General features: G+C 40.3%; 1 protein-coding gene across 1 annotated transcript in view; it reads left to right on the top strand.

Annotated features, from left to right (window-relative positions):
- Positions 1 to 334: 334 nt before the first annotated feature.
- The window catches only part of COG3 (component of oligomeric golgi complex 3), a 73,457-nt gene continuing 54,116 nt past the window's right edge, over positions 335 to 19,675 (top strand). Inside the window, exons 1-7 of the mRNA XM_033176967.1 lie at positions 335 to 1,193; positions 12,148 to 12,294; positions 14,889 to 14,950; positions 16,059 to 16,224; positions 17,453 to 17,527; positions 18,599 to 18,691; positions 19,434 to 19,559. Of these exons, the coding sequence (XP_033032858.1) occupies positions 1,020 to 1,193; positions 12,148 to 12,294; positions 14,889 to 14,950; positions 16,059 to 16,224; positions 17,453 to 17,527; positions 18,599 to 18,691; positions 19,434 to 19,559 (843 nt within the window). The 5' untranslated portion in view covers positions 335 to 1,019. The remainder of the gene's footprint in view (positions 1,194 to 12,147; positions 12,295 to 14,888; positions 14,951 to 16,058; positions 16,225 to 17,452; positions 17,528 to 18,598; positions 18,692 to 19,433; positions 19,560 to 19,675) is intronic.

Raw genomic sequence — 19,675 nt, 5'->3', positions numbered from 1 at the left:
ATCTAATACTATCATTATTTATTTTGTTGCTCAAATCTACAATATGATTTAAATGGTAGAATAGAATTACATGTCTGTACCACAAATTATTATTATTATATATTTTGAGACAGAGTCTCTGATGCCCAGGCCAGAATGCAGTGGCGAGCCCTTGGCTCACTGCAACCTCCACCTCCCGGGTTTAGGAGATTCTCCTGCCTCAGCCTCTCAGGTTGATTACAGGCATGTGCCACCATGCCTGGATAATTTTTGTGCTTTTAGCAGAGACGGGGTTCGACCACATTGGCCAGGTTGGTCTCGAACTCCTGACCTCAGGTAATCCGCCCACCTAGGCCTCCCAAAGTGCTGAGATTACAGGCCTGAGCCCCCGCGCCTGGCCTGTACCACAAATTATTGATCCAGTTCTTCAGTGTTGGACATTCAGGTTGTCTTCAGTTATTTGATGCCATTAATGATGTTTGAGATACACACATCTTTGAATTTTTTATGTGTTTCCATAAATTAGTTTTCTAGTAGGGGAATTACTGGATGTTGGAGAAGTTTATTTATGCTTTTGGTTTTGATCCAAGAGGGAGAAATTGTCAACATGCCAACATGGAAATCATACACTCCAAACACTCCACCCAGACTACCCAGCTGTGCGCAGAGAGGTGTAAATCCACGTATCCTGCCGGCAGGGTGATTTAGCTCAGTCGACAATAATCTGTACAACACATAACAATAAAGTTATTGATGTTGAGGAAGATACTTCCGGTAGGGGCATTTCTGTTTCCATTGGGTCCTGTCGTCTCCACCTTCTACGTTTAAACCGGAAATAGTCGTATCCATTTAAAGCCACGTCTGTACTGGCCTCGGTCCCGCCCCCCCACACTGCAGAACCGTTTCCGGGGTCAGGGCATTCCGGCCCGCCCCGCCGCCGGTGCAGCGCTGGACGCTCCGGTTCTCCCGGAAGTGGCCTGGGTCTCGCTGTCTGGGTCCCCTCCACCCCGCTGCTGCTGAAGGCCGCGGGGGTGGCGGCGATGGCGGAGGCGGCGCTGCTGCTTCTGCCCGAGGCGGCGGCGGAGCGGGACGCTAGAGAGAAGCTGGCTCTCTGGGATCGGAGACCGGACACGACGGCGCCGCTGACCGACAGGCAGACGGACTCGGTGTTGGAGCTGAAGGCGGCGGCAGAGAACCTGCCGGTGCCAGCCGAGGTGAGGTGATGGGCAGGAACTGAGCTGGGGCGACGGGGCTGGGATTCTCCTCGGGCGCCCCGGCAGGACCCCGACCTCACCACCCTCTCCCCAGGATATGTCTCCACTTCTCCCTGGCCATGGTGGCGGATCCGGTGGGAGGGGCCTCTCACCTCCTAAGCTGTCAGGCTTCGCGCTGCCTGCGACCCCGACTCTAATCCTGCCCGGGGACGACTGTGGGGGCGTCCTGCGGCTGGTGCTCGCCGGAATCCAGTCCTCCCCCAGAAGCATGGAACGGTTGACCCTGAGCCTTGCAGCGAGCGTCTTGCCCCAGACAAGGCGTCCTGTCAGCCGAGGCGTAATCTTGCTGCCCACTCTATCCCAGAAGGAGAGGCAGCCAACCCGAGGTGCTGTGCTGCAGGACAGTCTCCAACGAGTGCTCATTTACCGCCTTAATGAATCACCTAGGTTGCTTTGTCCATGGGGGTCTTGGGGAGACCAAAACTTGGTCCTGAGTGACAGTTTCGTTTATCGCACATTGAACTATGAGCTCTCAATCTAGTGCAGGTTATGGGTGATCAGATTTATTTCACCTATTGCAAAGCAATAAAAATGAATTTTATTTGAAAGCTGGCTCAGTACATTATTAAGCAGTGCTGGTTTTTGGTTTTAGTGTCATCATGTTTGATCCACTTACCATTAGGATATTATGCACTACTGCTTCTTGTGTGATTCAATTCAATTAGTTGTAATAGCAGGAAGTAACATGAATTGTCACGTTTGACAAACTTTTTCCAGTTTTGAGGGCCAGGTTTAGGAGGATTATTTTATATAAGCAGTGGTGATAGTTAATTTTGATGTTGGAAGCATTCTTTTCTCTCGCTCTGTCGCCCAGGCTGGAGTGCAGGGGCGCGACCTTGGCTCACTGCAACCTCCACCTCCCGGGTTCAAGCGATTCTCCTGTCTCAGCCTCCCGAGTAGCTGATCACAGGTACCTGCCACCACGCCCGGCTAATTTTTTGTATTTTTAGTAGAGATGGAGTTTCGTCCTGTTGTCCAGGCTGTTCTCGAACTCCTGACCTCAAGTGATCTGCCCTCCTCTGCCTCCCAAAATGCTGGGATTACAGTCGTGAGCCATCGTGCCAGGCCTGAAGCATTCTCTTTATACGATTTGGAATTGTGTCCAAATGCAGATTGAGTTTAGAGTCTTCAACTTTTTCTGTCCTCCAACTTTAGAGGTTGGATTTAAACGTTCTCTTCACATTCAGTGTTGTATGCTCTGCCATCAAATAGGCGTTCTTTCTTGGGTTTCTGTTTCCACCTCTAGGATGTGGTACCGGAAGTGGATCTGGAATAAACGAAGGAACAGGCGGAAATTTCTTTGGCTTGGCTATCAAACTCTTTTATATGCTGGATAATAAAAGTTGTTTGCTCTGTAAATTTTCCAGTCTGTTTATAATTGATTTGGCTCCTTACTGCAGCAGGATGCTTGGACTTAATAGCAGTGGCGGTGTGATGGGGAAGATGCATATTCTCCAAAAAAATTTGTTTTCATTGCCATGGGTCATAAACTATTATTTCTTATTCTCATTGAGCATGAAGGAGAACGTTTGGAATGAACTAAATGGAATCTTTCGTTTTCACCCCATTCTTTCATATTTACCATTGGCCACATGCAGTCTTTAACATATGTTATGTCCCTACTCTGAGTTGGGTATCGGAGATAGAAAGATAAATAGGAAAGATGAGATCCTTAACTTCATAGAGCTGACATAATTGTGGGGATCATTATTATGGAAAAAAAGAACAAAGAAGGTATGTTCAGACGGTGGTCCATAATATAAGGAAAATCAAATAGGATGGTGTGACAGAAAGGGATGAGGTGTGCCCTTTTAGAGAAAGAGGGAAGGCCTTTCCAAGGAAGTGACAATCTGAGATGAGAACTGATGATGGAATACCTGAAGCTAGCCTTATAAAGACTTAAGAAATAACGTTGCAGCTGGAAGAAAGAACAGTGTAAGGTCATGGGTAGGGGATGAGCTTAAGGAGTTCAAGAATTCAGTGAGGGTCTTCTGGTATGTGCAGCTCAGTATTGGATTCCTGTGAGAATGCAATAGCTGAGGCCAGATGCGGTGGCCCACGCCTGTAATTTCAGCACTTTGGAGGGCCAGGGCGGGGGAATCACTTGAGGTCAGGAGTTCAAGAGCAGCCTGGCCAACATGGCAAAACACCATCTCTACAAAAAATACAAAAATTGGCTGGGTGTGGTGGTGCATGCCTGTAATCCCAGGTACTGTGGAGACTGAGGCACGGGAATCACTTGAACCTGGGAGGTGGAGATTGCTCTAAGCCGAAATTGCACCACTGCACTCTAGCCTGGGTGACAGGCAAGATTCTGTCCCCCCAAAAAAGAATGCAATAGCCGAGCTGGTTATGCACACATCCTGGAATATTTGAGAAGGCAGTTCTCATTGCTCTTCAGCTTTACAGCCCTCATTTTCCTTTTCTAAAGTGTTTATATGTCTGTTGGGAAGACTTTGGAATAATTTTTTTAGCCCTATTACTACTCTTTTAACATTGGCACCAAAAGAGAGTGCCACAATTTTCATTTTGTCCAATCAGTGTAACTCAAGGATTTTCTGTAGTGTTTCACAATTGTCACGAGATAAATTACTTCCAGAACAACTGGAACTGAGCAGGCTAGTAGAATAGCAAGAGGCCAACTAACCCTGAGTACATATCATAAAGATGTTAACTTTAGAGAATAGCTTTCTCTTTTATGAAAGAGAACTAGTCTTCAAAAGGAATTATACCCTTTTTTTGGCATTAGAGAAAATAATTTACAATCGAATATTAGGTAGACTTTTGTAGCCAGGGCAAACGTATTAGTAGTGAGGGGCCTATTTCTGTTGAATTTAGTAATTCTTGATAAAATGCTAAAATAATTTACCCCAACATTTACCTATAATTTACTGTTACAGCTGTTGTTTTCTTGTAGGCTGTGTGACCTTAGATGTGGTGTTTATCTTTTCTAAGCCTTAATTTTCTTCTTTATAAAATGGGGACTTAACTCATGGTGAGTACTTATCTCATAGGGAGTTGTGAGAATTATGTGAAATCACGTATGTAAGGTGCACATGGCAAGTTACTTGCTAGTATTACTCTTGTGCTTTCTTTCAAATCATTCACATCTAAAAAGAATAGATTAGAATCCTGTGATGCTGAGGTGGTATAGGTGTCATTCGGACCAAAGGTAAGAAAAGGAGAGGTTAGGTGCCTTGAGGAAGGTTCTGAGACTCCACCTATACCTCTTCAGTAATTTGCTCCAAACAGAGAACATAACATCAGGTTTCGTTTAGGGAATTAATTGATCAGATTGATTATAAAAGTGGTTTTCTCCAACCCAGAGCTCTGCAAGAAGTAAAGCTTGGGAGAGAGAGGTATGTTACTTGTTATTTCATGGACCTGCTCAGCTGGTCAGGCAAAACTTGAGAATTTATTGTAGTTACTATTTAATGGTAGTGTCTCCATTTGCATGAACTATACAGTAGTTCTGCAGCACTGGCCCACCAGCAATCTAGAACTGTGTTCTCTCTCTAGTGGTATCTGTCTGCTCCATCTGGAAGCCAGGACAGTGCTGGTAAGCAGGAGGCATTCAGTCTCGTCCTCCTTGCAAGTGAATGAGAGGTCAGAACAGGAAAGTGTGTGATACCACCACACCCCTTTTTGACTTGTTATTCTATACCAGGTGTTTTGAGAAAGGAAGACAGCTGCCTAGTCTACTTAATGGGGGCATTCCCTCATATGCTATTAAAAAGCAACTTGTTTTGCTACTTTAAAAAATGATTTCTTTGAATTGTTTGCATTATGGCTTCTCTTGCTTGGTTTGAGAGAAGATGGTTTTGTATTAGAACCAGGAAACAAAGAGCCTCTTTTTGCCTCTAGTTTTTCAAGTTCTTGTGATTGAAAAGTAGTATTTGTACTTGAAGTAATCAAATAGAATACTCTTTTATAAATTTAGACTATATTTACTCGCATATAGGTTACAGAATATGTCTGGAACATCTGTAGTAGTTTCTCAAGTACAGTTTTCAAATTATTTATTTTCTTTTTTTTTTTTTTTTTTTTTTGAGGCGGAGTCTCGCTCTGTCGCCGGGACTGGAGTGCAGTGGCCAGATCTCAGCTCACTGCAAGCTCCGCCTCCCGGGTTCACGCCATTCTCCTGCCTCAGCCTCCCGAGTAGCTGAGACTACAGGCGCCCGCCACCTCGCCCGGCTAGTTTTTTTTTTTTTTGTATTTTTAGTAGAGACGGGGTTTCACCGTGTTAGCCAGGATGGTCTCGATCTCCTGACCTCGTGATCCGCCCGTCTCGGCCTCCCAAAGTGCTGGGATTACAGGCTTGAGCCACCGCGCCTGGCCAAATTATTTATTTTCTAAAGTTAATTAGAAAAAACTTTTTTGGCTCAAGATAACAGACTGAGCACATGTGTATGACACCCCTAGATCCCTTTGAAATGACAGTAATAAATGTGTGGCACACCAAAACCGAAGATGGTATCAATGAACCTGAAAGTTGGACATATTTACAGAAGGCAGGAAGCAGGTAGTATTCCTTTTGAAAATCATTCTAAAGACTTAACCACAGAACCAGGTGCAAATATTATAAAATTTGATAATCTAAAAAAGAGATAGTACAGGTGACAGAATTTGAGAGTAAACAGGGAAGAGATATAGAGGTACTAATTTCTTTATCTTACATGGTGAAGTAAGAGTGTATAGATAGGACCTAAAATTGATGAATTCAAACACAAAGCAGTAAATCTTTTTTTTTTTTTGTTTAAGAGTTGTAGAGTTAACATAAAAGAATACTAAAAATGGTTAAACTGGTGAAAAGTGAGGGTGGTGGAGAACGTTACTTTTCGTTTTAAGTCTTCTGATGATTTGGATTAAAAACAATTATATTCATATATTTTGAATAATTTTCATAAAAGATTGATCAAAAATTCAAAAGTATTTCTTTAGTGCCTTCTACTTTTATAGTTCTTCATTTTACCCTCAGACTCCTTAGAAAAACTTCTCAAAATATAAACATTGGTACTGGCTTAAAGAAGAAGGATTGGACGAGCAGGGGAGAGGGAAGAAGGGAGACTTGCTTTTCACTGAAATATCATTCTGTGTTCTTGAGACTTTTAAAATAAGCACCCTTTATAGTTTAATGACAAGTCATGACAATGTAAGAGTAAATTCTGTCTTTTCCTTATACTCTGTTGAAGAGACATTTTAAAATGTTGCATATTAAGTGAAAAAGGCTAGGTGTGTATACTGTTATTTGGGTTTAAGAAAGGTATACTTTCTTTGTATATGCATAGACCATGTTAGAAAAGATACTTAAGAAACTAGTAACATTGATAGCCTGCCCCTGAGGAGGAAACTAGGTGGTTGGAGAATGAGTACAAGGGGAAGGAGAATTTTCACTGACTCCCTTGAGTTTTGTGCCTTGAGATTTATTACCTATTCAAATAAATACACTTAAAAGGACAGCTCTATGTATTATACATGATTCTGGAACAAAAGGAATTATACTTTTTATCTGGAATTTGTTATATATTGTAAGGTAGTATTAGAATTATGCAGTGTAAGGCCTCATGAACTCTGATGGGAGAATATGATTATTACACTACTTATTAAAAAGGTGAAATAATGTAGATGCACTTGCAGTTGTAAGAAATAATACTGAGAGATCTGTACACTTTCCCCAGTTTCCCGCAATGGTAACATTTTGCACAACTATAGTATCTGGTGTCACAACCGGGATTTTGACATTGATCTACATTCTTTCGGATAGATTTATAATCGTTTTTCTCAAAAGAAATTGAATTACAGATGGATATGGGTCTAGGTGATATTGAGACTGAAGTTTGCCAGGTCCTTTGTGTATTTTCAGTTTTTTTGGTGGTTGTCTTAGGATTTACGATATACAGATGGTCCCTGACTTATGATGGTTCAGCTTATGACTTTTGGCTTTATGTGAAAGCTACATGTATTCAGTAGAAAGTGTACCTGTGGTGCTGGGCCACATGCTTTTGACTTAGGATATTTTCAACTTCTGATGGGTCTATTGGGCACAACCCCATCATAGGTTGAGGAGCGTCTGTACTACCTTAATTAGTCACAGCCTACCTCTAACTATTATACCACTTCATGTATATAGTATAACAACCTTACAGCAGGATTCTTTGGCTGGGTACGGTGGCTCACGCCTGTAATCCCAACGCTTTGGAGGACTGAGACAGGAGGATCGCTTGAGCTCCGGAGTTCAGGAGTAGCCTGGGTAACATAGTGAGAGCTCATCTCTACAAAAAAAAAAAAAAAGAAGAAAATCAAAAAGTTAGCTGGATGTGGTGGTGCTTGCCTGCAGCTGCAGCTACTTGGGAGGCTGAGGCAGGAGGATGGCTTGAGCCCCAGAAATCAAGGCTGCAGTGAGCTGTGATTGCACCACGGCACTTCAGCCTGGGTGGCAGAACAAGAACCTGTCTCAAAAAAACACCCCAAAGAGTATGCTTCCATTTCTTCCTTTCCCTGTTTTGCGATATTGTTTTAGGCATTTTAATTTTACATATGTTATAAACCCACAGTACGTTGTTACTACTTTTGCTTTTGACATTTCTTGCTGACTGATTAAAAAAAGAAAAACTGTCATGTGTACCTTCATTTTAATCATCTCTGGAGCACTTCAGTTTTTTGGGTAGATATGTGTTTCATCTAGCATTATATTCCATCTGCCTGAAGAATATCCTTTAACATTTCTTGTAGTATAGGTCTGCTGGTAATGAATTCTCTCAGCTTTTTTTTTTTTTTTTTTTTTTTTTGAGGCAGAGTTTCGTTCTTATAGTCCAGGCTGGAGTGCAATGGCACGATCTCAGCTCACTGCAACCTCTGCCTCCCGGGTTCAAGCGACTCTCCTGCCTCAGCCTCCCAAGTAGCTGGGATTACAGGCACCCGCCACTACACCTGGCTAATTTTTGTATTTTTAGTAGAGACAGGGTTTCGCCATGTTAGCTAGGCTGGTCCTGGACTCCTGACCTCAGGTGATCCACCTGCCTTGGCCTCCCAAAGTGCTGGGATTACAGGCGTGAGCCACCGTACCTGGCGCTTCTGTTTGTTTTAAACAGTACTTACTTCTCCTTCATTTTAAACAGATAATTCTCTATAGGTGTAGAACTCTGACTTGAGTGTTTTTCTTTTGACATTTTAAAGATATCAGTCTGTTGTCTTCTGGCTTGTGTTTTTGATGAGAAGTCTGCTGTAATTTTTACCTTTATTTCACTGTGTAGAATATGCCTTTTTCCCTCTGGCTGCCTTCAAGCTTTTATCTTTAGTTTTTAAGAGTTTGAATATGATGTGCATAGAGGGGTTTGCCTGAGTGTATGTGTGTATTCTACTTGGGATTCTCCGAATTTTGTAGAGCTGTAGTTTTATATCTTTCATTATTTTTGTAGAATTCTCAACAGTTATTTCTTCAAATATTTCTTCCACCCTGTTCTCTCTTGTTCTCCTTCTTTTGGGATCCCATTTACACATAATCATATAATTTGATACCATCACACAATTCTTGGATGCTATGTTCAGTTTTTATTTTTCTGGTCTGTTTTCTCTGTATGATCCATTTTGGGTGATTTTTATTGACCTAACTTCAAGTTCACTGATTTTTTTTTCCCTTAACTGTGTTGTTGTGTGTTCTGATGAGCCCATTGCAGGTATTCTTCATCTTTGTTACCATTATTTTTATTTGTCACATTTCCTTTTGACACAGTTTTCAGTTTTCTGTTGAAATTTTATATCTGTTCATACTGCTTATCTGTGTGTTACAGCAGAGCCTTTAACATGTTAATTACAGTTATTTTAGATTCCTTGTCTGTTAGTTCTAGTCTCTTGCTCATCTGAGGCCGGCTCTGTTGATTGCTTTGTCTTTTGACTGAGCTGTTTTCTCTCTCTCTCTTTTTATTTTTTTCAAGACGGAGTCTTGCTCTGTCACCCATGCTGCAGTGCAGTGGTGTGATCTCAGCTCACTGCAAGCTCCGCCTCCCGGGTTCACGCCATTCTCCTGCCTCAGCCTCCCGAGTAGCTGGGGCTACAGGTGCCCGCCACCATGCCCAGCTAATTTTTTGTATTTTTAGTAGAGATGGGGGTTTCACCATGTTAGCCAGGATGGTCTTGATCTTCTGACCTCATGATCCGCCCACCTCAGCCTCTCAAAGTGCTGGGATTACAGGCTTGAGCTACTGCACCCAGCCTGTTTTCTCTTGTAATGTTTGCCATCTCTTTTCCCCGTGATTTGTCACATGTGAGCCAGTGCTTGCAGCCTGTCTCTTCCTGGAGGTGCCTGTCGCTGCCCAGATTTTTATCTGCTTGGTTACTCTGCAACACTGATGGATTCAAGACTAGTTATAATCTTGTTGATTATTTGAGTTTTTGTTATTGTGAGGGTGCAATCAACATTTCTTTCAGCTTTCTTCATCCTAGCCTAACTTTCATGTGTTTTCTGGTATATTTTCCAAATCTGAGCCTGATCACCCCAGCACCCATTAGATACCATGTAAACAGTGCTGCTATTGAATTTTTCATGATCTATTCATATAGAACTAAATTTTACTGCTAATAAAATATAATTTTGTAAAGACAGCTTTACAAGAAGTCAATTAGATTTATAAACTTACTCTGTTGCTGCTAGTAGATAGGAATAATAATAATAATATAATATCAGTACTCAAATGTATTGCTTACTATGTGTCGGGTCTGTGCTAAGTGCTTTACATGCAGCATTGCTTCAGGTGGGTTACCTTGAGCCTTGGGTGGCTCCCCAAGGAGACAGCTCATGTTGCTCATTGGAAGGTTTCTATAGAGCAGGTGTAGATGCTGCTTATCCCAGCACAGCTTCCTCTCTCCTCCAGAACCCCTAGTGGCAGCACACAGTTGCTGATGACACTTCAGACTCAGGATAAATTCTTACTGGATTTGAGAAACTTAATTCTTGCTGGGCCACAGTCCTTTTATACTCAGGGATTGTGTTACCATTCAGAAAGAGTTTCCATGAGCAAGTGATGCCCTTAATGAGGCCTATTAGCCTACACCCAGGACCCTCCTGACTCTTGAGCCAGGCTCATTTATGGGGAGAAGACAGATCAAGGACCTTCCTGAACACTTTGTCTGCAGCTTCCCGGCATTCCAACAAGCTGATTTTCCCACATCTTTGTTTTCTTTTTTACTTTTTATAGTAGCCTTATGATACGGATACTGTACCTGTGTCAGCTAAGAGAAGAAATTGAGGATTAGAAACATCAAGTAATTTGCCCAGTGTCACACAGCTTGTAAATGAACAGGAGCAGGATTCTAACTAGGCTGCATTGTAATGTACTTTACTGTACCATAAGTATAGCCCTATTTGAACCCATACACAACCCTATTTTTAAAGGACAGTGTTTCTAAATTAGTGGTGCATTTTGTACCTAGCTTATTTTAGCTTTGAAAAGAAAATGCCATCTTCAGATGAAACTTCTATATTTAGAAAGTAGACAGGGCAGCAACTTCCTAAGACCTTGGATCATGTCTTATATCAGTGGACCTTAAATGTCATAAACTAAGAACTGAGGGCTGAAAACTGGAATTGAACCTAAACAATTAGGCCCTTTTAGTTTCCCCAGCATCTCTTTTCCCTTTGTTTTGGTCTAAAAACAGTTTGTCTGTATGACTATAAATAAACACCTGGCCTTTCTTTGATAGTGGAGAACTAGAAAGTACTGTAGATCTAATATTGTCAAAGTGAGACCTTGTCAGTGGGCCTCTTCTGAAACTGATGGGAAACTCTAAAATTCTTCTTATTCAGTTGTAATTTCAAAATTTGTCAGCAGGAAAGTGTGGTGAGATGTGCCAGTGGGTAGGTGGAAATGGTAGGAGGAGGTAATGTTTATTTCTAATTAATTATTGGGTGTGATTTATTTATTTATTTTTTTAGACAGGGCCTCACTCGAGTGCAGTGGCATGACCTCAACTCACTGCAGCCTCCACCTCCTGGCTCAGGTGATCCTCCCATCTCAACCTCCCAAGTTGCTGGACCACAGATATGTGCCACCACACCCAGCTAATTTTTATTTTTTTTTTTTGTAGTTTTAGTGGAGACGGAGGTTTCACTGTGTTGCCCAGGCTAGTCTCAAACTCCTGGGCTCAAGTGATCCACCCAACTCTGCCTCTCAAAGTGCTGGGATTACAGGTGTGAGCCACTGAACCCAGTCATTGGGTGTGATTTGTTAATCCTGTTAGTTGGTCAGACTTTTGTGTTAGATACCAGGGAGGACAAGCTACTTTCAATAGCACACAGGTTTTCTCTTTGCCTGGTGGTAGTTCACAAGAGGCTCAAGTGAGAAAATGTGTGTGGATTAGCACAGATTTACCACCCTTAGAAAACTAACTCACACCAGATGTGGTGGCTCATGCCTGTAATCCCAGCACTTTGGGAGGCTAAGGTGGGGGGATCTCTTGAGTTTGAGACCAGCCTGGGCAACATATCTAGACCCCCAACTCTACCAAAAATACAAAATTTATCTGGGCGTGGTGGTACATGCCTGTAGTCTCAGCTACTTGGAGATTGAGGTGGGAGGATGGCTTGAACTCTGGAGGCAGAGGTTGCAGTGAGCTGAGGTGGCGCCTAGCATGTCAGCCTGGATGACAGAGCAAGACGCTGTCACCAAAAAAAAAAAGCTTACTAGTGGTGGGACATCAGTGTCATGTTTATATTTTGAGACTAGCATTTAACATAGAGCCTAAAGTGTTAGTATTATATAGTATTTATTAACTTAATATGATTTAATAGCAAATATTTCTTTCTATTTCAAAACAACTGAGATGGAAATCCAATCTTGAGTTAAGTTCAGGTAATTTTCAAGTTACTTAAATATCTTTGTGACTCTCTTTTTTCAAGCTTCCAATTGAAGACTTGTGCAGTTTAACATCCCAGTCACTGCCCATTGAACTGACTTCAGTAGTGCCTGAATCTACAGAAGACATTCTCTTGAAGGGCTTCACTTCCTTAGGAATGGAAGAAGAAAGAATTGAAACCGCACAGCAGGTGAATTGCAGTATCTTTTCTAAGGATGTTTGATTATTTCAGATGTCTCAAGACAAGGCTAATAAAAAAAAGTCCTAATTAAAAGTTCTGAACATTTGTCACCATAGTTAACATCAAGTCTTTCTAGAACATTCTTGATTTTGCGTTAGTTGTGGCTGTTTAAGTGTTTTAAATGAATCTGTTGCCCAATTATAGTTATGATGTATGTGAAAAACATGATATTCCACATTTGGACGTTGATAGATTATTGAGGTTCTAATGTCTTGTGCCCTTTCGACTTCCCCCAGTGTCTGTCTGCTGTTAACCTGTTCCCTCAGTGTGTGCATGGGTACCCCTCCATCTCACTTGTTGCTAGGTAGTCCCTTTTTTAAAAACCCAAATATTCTTTTAATATTGACACTTGTAGTTATTTTTCAGTAATTTAGCATGTGTAACTTTTTCTTGGTTTTTGTTCATTCCTCATTAGAAACCTAAGCTTATAGTAGTCTCTTCTGCCACTTTCCTTGTCTCCTCTTCCTTGTTCTATTAAGAGTCAAAGTTGAGGCATTTACCAAATAAAACATAGAGTACATGTATTGGAACTGGATTGCATATATAGTAAGTCAAGAGAGGCAGTTCTACAAACCGGTGAAGAATTCTAGCTCCTGAGCTAGGCTGACCTGCACCTGAAAGTCAGCTCCATCATTTAGCATCTTTGTGAGCTTAGGCAAACTACTTAGCTTCTTAGATCTTTAGTTTCCTAGTATATAAAACAGGAATAATTATATATTATTTCGTAGGATTTTTGTGAGTGTTAAATAAGATAATGCATGTATATGCATTGTGTAGCAAGTACACAGTAAATGCTCAGCAAATGATAGCCAAGGTACATGGCAAGTCTCCTGTATACCCATGACATTGAATCTTACTTGAGATTCAGTGTTCTCAAGTTCACTTGAAGGTAGTCTTGCACCACGTCTATGAACTAGTTTGAACTGCTTAAAAAAAATCTTCTGGATGAAACTTATACCTGTTCTCCCTTTAAAATTAAAAAAAACTGATATACTGACTTATAATTTATGTACAATAATATGTATTCATTTTGAGTGTCAGCTCAATGAGTTTTGAAAAGTGTATATACCTATATATGTAACTAACAACTATAATTAAGATATAAAACATTTCTATCACCCCAAAAAGTTTCTTCATACTCGTTTAAGGTCAACTCCCCACATCCCCCTTTTAAATAATAGACATTTTTCAGGCTGGAATTCAGATCCAGGGCTAGCTGATACCAGAGTCCATATTCTGTTTTTTTGTTTGTTTGTTTGTTTGTTTTTGAGATGGAGTCTTGCTCTGACACCCAGGCTGGAGTGCAGTGGACGATCTTGGCTCACTGCAAGCTCCACCTCCCAGGTTCATGCCATTCTCCTGTCTCAGCCTCCCGAGTAGCTGGAACTACAGGCACCTGCCTCCACGCCTGGCTAATTTTTTGTATTTTTAGTGGAGATGGGGTTTCCCCGTGTTAGCTGTGATGGTCTCGATCTCCTGACCTCGTGATCTGCCCGCCTTGGCCTCCCAAAGTGCTGGGATTATAGGCGTGAGCCACCGCACCCGGCCCCACAGTCCATATTCTTAAACCAGTCTGTAATATTATTTTTGAGTTATAGCCTCACAGTTCTTATTAGGTAATGTTAATATTGATATTTGCCCAAAGCACTATATTACCTACTCAAATTTTGTAAACGATTATAGCAAGTAGGTATTAGCCTATTAGGAAGAAATATTTATTTGACTCTGAAAATGGCCAGTTTTTTGTTTGTTTGTTTTTTTTTTTCAATCCTTAAGACATCTGAAATGGCCTTTTTTTTTTTTTTTTTTTTTTTTGAGACGGAGTCTTGCTCTGTCACCCAAGCCGGAGTGCAGTGGCGCCATCTCGGCTCACTGCAAGCTCTGCCTCCTGGGTTCATGCCATTCTCCCGCCTCAGCCTCCTGAGTAGCTGGAACTACAGGCGCCTGGCTTATTTTTTGTATTTTTAATAGAGACGGGGTTTCACCACGTTAGCCAGGATGGTCTTGATCTCTTAACCTTGTGATCTGCCCACCTCTGCCTCCAAAAGTGCTGAGATTACGGCGTGAGCCACCGCGCCTGGCCCTTTTCTTTCTAAGACAGAGTTTCACTCTGTTGCCCGTGTTTAAGTGATTCTCCTGCCTCAGCCTCCCGAGTAGCTGGGATTACAGGCATGTGCCACCACGCCTGGCTAATTTTTGTGTTTTTAGTAGAGACGGGGTTTTACCATGTTGGCCAGGCTGGTCTGGAACTCCCGACCTCAGGTGATCCACCCACCTCGGCCTCCCAAAGTGCTGGGATTACAGGTGTGAGGCACCACACCCAGTGAAATGGCCAATGTTTTAATATCCTTTGCTTTTCCTAGCATATGGATATTGTGGATATAATTAAATTATCTTCTCCTGGCTTAAAACTGATTATGGGTAAGCCCTAAACAATAAAACTTGGATAGTGTCTTGTCCTTTTGACTTGCTGTTTAGCATGTAGCCACTTTAAATTTTATCAGTTTTAGTTTTGTTCACAGTATAATACTCTATTTTTCCAGTTTTTCTCATGGTTTGCAAAGCTGCAAACTCAGATGGATCAAGATGAAGGAACTAAATATAGGTATGTGTATCTCTTGCATTTGTTGGATATCTTAATTTTTAGATCACAGTCATCTGAAGCATTTCATAAGCAGTGTCTTTAAATAAAATTAAGGTATTAAGAACACTGTAACAGCCATATATTCTTTAAGAACAGCAGTGAGAAGATTTGGGTCTTTAAAACTGTTATTTAGAAGTTGTGTGATTAAAAACAAAAAGAGAATTACATTATAATTAATAGGTTAGGAGGGATAGGTGTTAGTTTTCAGATAACTCCAGAAAGAACTAGGTTCAAGTAGGAGTTTCAGAGGAATTCCAGGAGGTGTTTGTTGCTTTTTAGAAGGAGAAACATCCCGGAAAGACTTTCAGGATGGCCACTTCTGTTGTAACTATACTTCTGTCAGTGGATGTTGACAGCATGGGGGAAATGACAGTGTACAGTTTCTAGCTGACTGTGGGGGCTGTGGGTCGAGTGTTCACATTCAGTGTATTGATTTGTTGGTGGCTATTATTGCTAGGCAACGTGGTAGACTCTTTAATGTATGATCCCATTTAATCTTCATAACAGCTGTGTGAGGAAAGATACTACTATTCTTATCCCTCCTAACCTATTGATTGTAATGTAATTCTCTTTTTGTTTTTAATCACACAACTGAGGCCTGGAAATAATAAGTAACTTGCTTAATGTCATGTAGACTGGGGCAGAGCTGGGGCTTGGACCCAGGTCTTCTAATTCTAAATCTAGAATTCTTTCCATGACATCACACCATCTTTCAAAGACGGAAGTGATCAGAAGGATTGACGTTACTTGGTGGCTTGGGATGGCTTTGGTGTCCCAGTCTTTAGAAGTTGAGCCAGTGATTCATTGCCTTATATGTGAAAAGCCAGGTTATGGCTTCAAAGCTAATTCCTTTTGTTACTTATAGTATTAGTGATTTGCCTTCTTAAATATTGAAACAGTTCATGACATAACTTTCGGTACATTTCTTAACATAATCAACTTATGTGTGTAGGTCAGACTTTCCTCCTGAAATTCGAACGTTTTGGGAAAAATAAGCCTTTGTTGTTTTTTTACTATGCTTATTGGGGGAAAAGATTATTGCCAATCCCCTTTTGGTTCTGTTTTCTAGACAGATGAGGGATTACTTGTCTGGGTTTCAGGAGCAGTGTGATGCTATATTGAATGATGTAAACAGTGCTCTTCAGCATCTGGAGTCTTTGCAGAAACAGTATCTTTTTGTGTCCAATAAGACAGGAACCCTACATGAAGCCTGTGAACAGCTCCTAAAAGAGCAGGTAATTTGGAGTAAGAAAGAGGGTCAGTCATTATATTTAACATTTTAAAATAGATGAATACAGTTTTACTTTAATTTTCTTAATTTCTCCAAGATGTTCAACTCTGCTGTGTTTGAGGCCTGTGCTCAGCATAAGGATTGTTACACTGACAGCCTACTTTTTAAGCGCATGTGAATAGCAATGGCAAGCCTTCTTATGTTTTGAGCTGTTAGGTCTCAGTACAATTTCAGAATGTAGTGGCTGTGTTGGTTTGCTCTGTCCACTCTTTATTACTGACACTTTTATTTATTTATTTTATTTTTTTTGCTCTGTCGCCCAGGCTGGAGTGCAATGGCTTGATCTCAGCTCTTTGCAACCTCTGCCTCCTGGGTTCAAGCGATTCTCCTGCCTCAGCCTCCCAGGTAGCTGGGATTACAGGCGTGTGCCACCATACCTGGCTAATTTTTGTATTTTTAGTAGAGACAGGGTTTCATCATGTTGGCTAGGCTGGTCTCAAACTCCTGACCTCAAGTCCTCTGCCCCCCTCGGCTTCCCTAAGTACTGGAATTACAGATGTGAGTCACTACACCCAGCTACTGACACTTTTCAAAGAAGTCTAGTGAGGCTGGGTGCGGTGGCTCACGCCTGTAATCCCAGCACTTTGGGAGGCCCAGGCAGCTAGATCTTGAGGTCAGGAGATCGAGGCCATCCTGGCTAACACAGTGAAACCCCGTCTCTACTAAAAATACAAAAAATTAGCTGGACGTGGTGGCGGGCGCCTGTGGTCCCAGCTACTTGGGAGGCTGAGGCAGGAGAATGGTGTGAACTCGGGAGGTGGAGCTTGCAGTGAGCCGAGATTGCGCCACTGCACTCCAGTCTGGGCAACAGAGCGAGACTCCAAAAAAAAGCATAGTGATTATACTAGTGGTGCGATTTTGAAAAGATCAACTGATTGATTATTTTTGACTTAGAGCTAGAACACTTAAGTTAGTATATCTCAGAATTTTCTCTGTATGTACTTCTGTGTATTTTAAAAATATGATCATTTATTATTTTGTGAAGAGATATGAAATTTACTGTAATATTATCGCCTATTTTAATTCATGATTATAGAAATACTTTAGCTGTATTCTTATATCTGATATAACCCTCTGTGTCTAATGTAAATCTATTTAGTGTAACTTTGAGACTGGCATGTTGATTCTTGTATTCTCATAATAATTGATTTTTCTCTTTTAAAAAACGCAAGTCGGAACTTGTTGATCTGGCTGAAAACATTCAACAAAAGCTTTCCTATTTTAACGAATTGGAAACTATTAACACAGTAAGCATTGTTCTTTACTTCTTATAAAATTAGTGATTTTTATTTTGTTTTTGCCTTTTTTCATGTAATCTTTAAATCTATAAATTGGCTTGAGTGATATTTTAACTTAGCTGGCTTGCTAATAGATATTCCTATTTGTAGACAGTGGAGATACCATTACCAGTTCAGATTTTTAAATATTTGAGTTAAGGTGTATTTCTTAAATTGTATTCTTGGTATTCAAATCTCTTTATTGGTTACCTCTTGTAGTTTCTTATTTGTAAGCTTTGAGGAAGATTGTAAGAAGAAATATTCAGTTTTAGATTTTGCTGTGGTTGTGCTACTATGATAGTAGTCAAAACCTTTTTCAAACTTATTCTCATGTTTAGTTAGAAGAAAAGTATAGTCCTCAAAATGTATACTTGTATCCCAATAAAGTATAATAGTTCCAATAAAGACAAGTATGTAAATTGTATTTCTGTTTCTGACTCATAAATTAATCATAACTATGTATAAATCATGTTATTAAAATCATTTAATCATAGGTATTTAGTTTGTTAAAGACATAACTAAAACTAGTGACTAGTTAACAATGGAATGCAGTGGAAAGTAGTCATTGCCAAGCTATTTCTGTATCAGGATAAGAAATGATTGCTTGTATTTTACTTTCATAGTATGACTGTTAAATGTAATATGACTACTAGTTAATCATTTAGCCTTCAGAAAAATCACCATTGTTTGCAAGTAGAAAAATTGTGTATATTGTATACCAGAAACTGAGAAATCTAGGTATTTCATGTATTATTTGAATATGACATTGTATAGTGGGGTAATATGTACTATGTCCTAATTCATGAAGAGTACCATTAAAGCTTATTAGGAATAAACTGAATTAACTCAGTATGCTTTTTCTATTTGTCCCTTCTTTATTGTACATGTGGGCTACGTTTGAGGATATTTTGGTGACTTTTAAAATTTATTATAAAGACCTGTTATATCGTAAAGGCAAATATGCTGACTCTGATCCATAGTTTCCAACTTTTATCTGTATCATTTTTTGTGAATTAAGATTGTTTTCTTTTTCCCTTAAAGAAATTGAATTCCCCTACATTGTCGGTGAATAGTGACGGATTTATACCTATGCTGGCCAAGTTAGATGATTGTATAACATATATCTCATCTCATGTAAGTCATAGTATTTTTGCATGTTTTAAAGAAATCTTAAGATTCCTATTCCTATTTTTTTTGTGTTTTTCAACTTTTCTGTATTTAGCAAACATTCCTATTATATCACTTTTTGTGCTGTGATTATTTCTGCCCAAGGGAAAAATATGTATTTGTAACATATTAAAGAAAAGTTGTAGTGAATTCTTAGTTGTTATTAGCAGTGGTGTAAAAAGTACTTCTAGCTCCTGCAATGGCCCCTGGAATGGAATGCGTCCTGGCTGACTCAGCTTTATCCCATCTAACCGGATGAGCCATTTTTAAATTGTTGGCGTCTTGACGTGCTAGATATTTCTTTGGAAACAGAAAGTGTTACTTGGGGGGAAATAAAGGGACAAGCCCTTTGATTTAATCACCCTCTATTTCTGTTTCTTCAGGATTTATTGCTGTGTTTATTTCTCCTAACTCCTATTCTTTTCCTAGTTGGGCCTTACATATTAGCCTTGAAGTCTGTGGGGTGCTGAAAATATCTTTTGCTAACAACTGCAGATATGTATTTAGCTCCTACTTTGTGCCAGGCGCAGGGGGTTTGACTGTGACTAAAACAGTCACAGTATTCATCTTCATGGAGTTTGTGATCTTTATGAAATCTGTTTTTGAACTTTATATATTGTTTTATATAGGGACACTTTGGTTTTCACTAAAAGCTTGTTTTTTGTCTGTGTTCGTTTCCACTTTGTAAATCTTTCTCTTTTCCTTACAGCCTAATTTTAAAGATTATCCTGTATATTTGCTGAAGTTTAAACAGTGTCTTTCTAAAGCTTTGCACCTCATGAAGACATATACTGTGAACACACTACAAACCCTCACAAATCAGTTACTGAAAAGGGTGAGTTAACTGATCTCAACAACAGGTTTTTGTTGTCGTTGTTGTTTTTGATTCTTTCATCTTCCATCATCTTTGGCTGAGATTAGTACTTTGTAATTCCAAAAAATTTTTACCTT

Source organism: Trachypithecus francoisi, unplaced genomic scaffold (assembly GCF_009764315.1).
Source record: "Trachypithecus francoisi isolate TF-2019V2 unplaced genomic scaffold, Tfra_2.0 Lachesis_group18, whole genome shotgun sequence".
Classification (NCBI taxonomy): Eukaryota; Metazoa; Chordata; class Mammalia; order Primates; family Cercopithecidae; genus Trachypithecus; species Trachypithecus francoisi.
The sequence above is the reverse complement of the archived record's forward strand: the minus strand, read 5'-3'. Positions and strand labels throughout refer to the sequence as shown.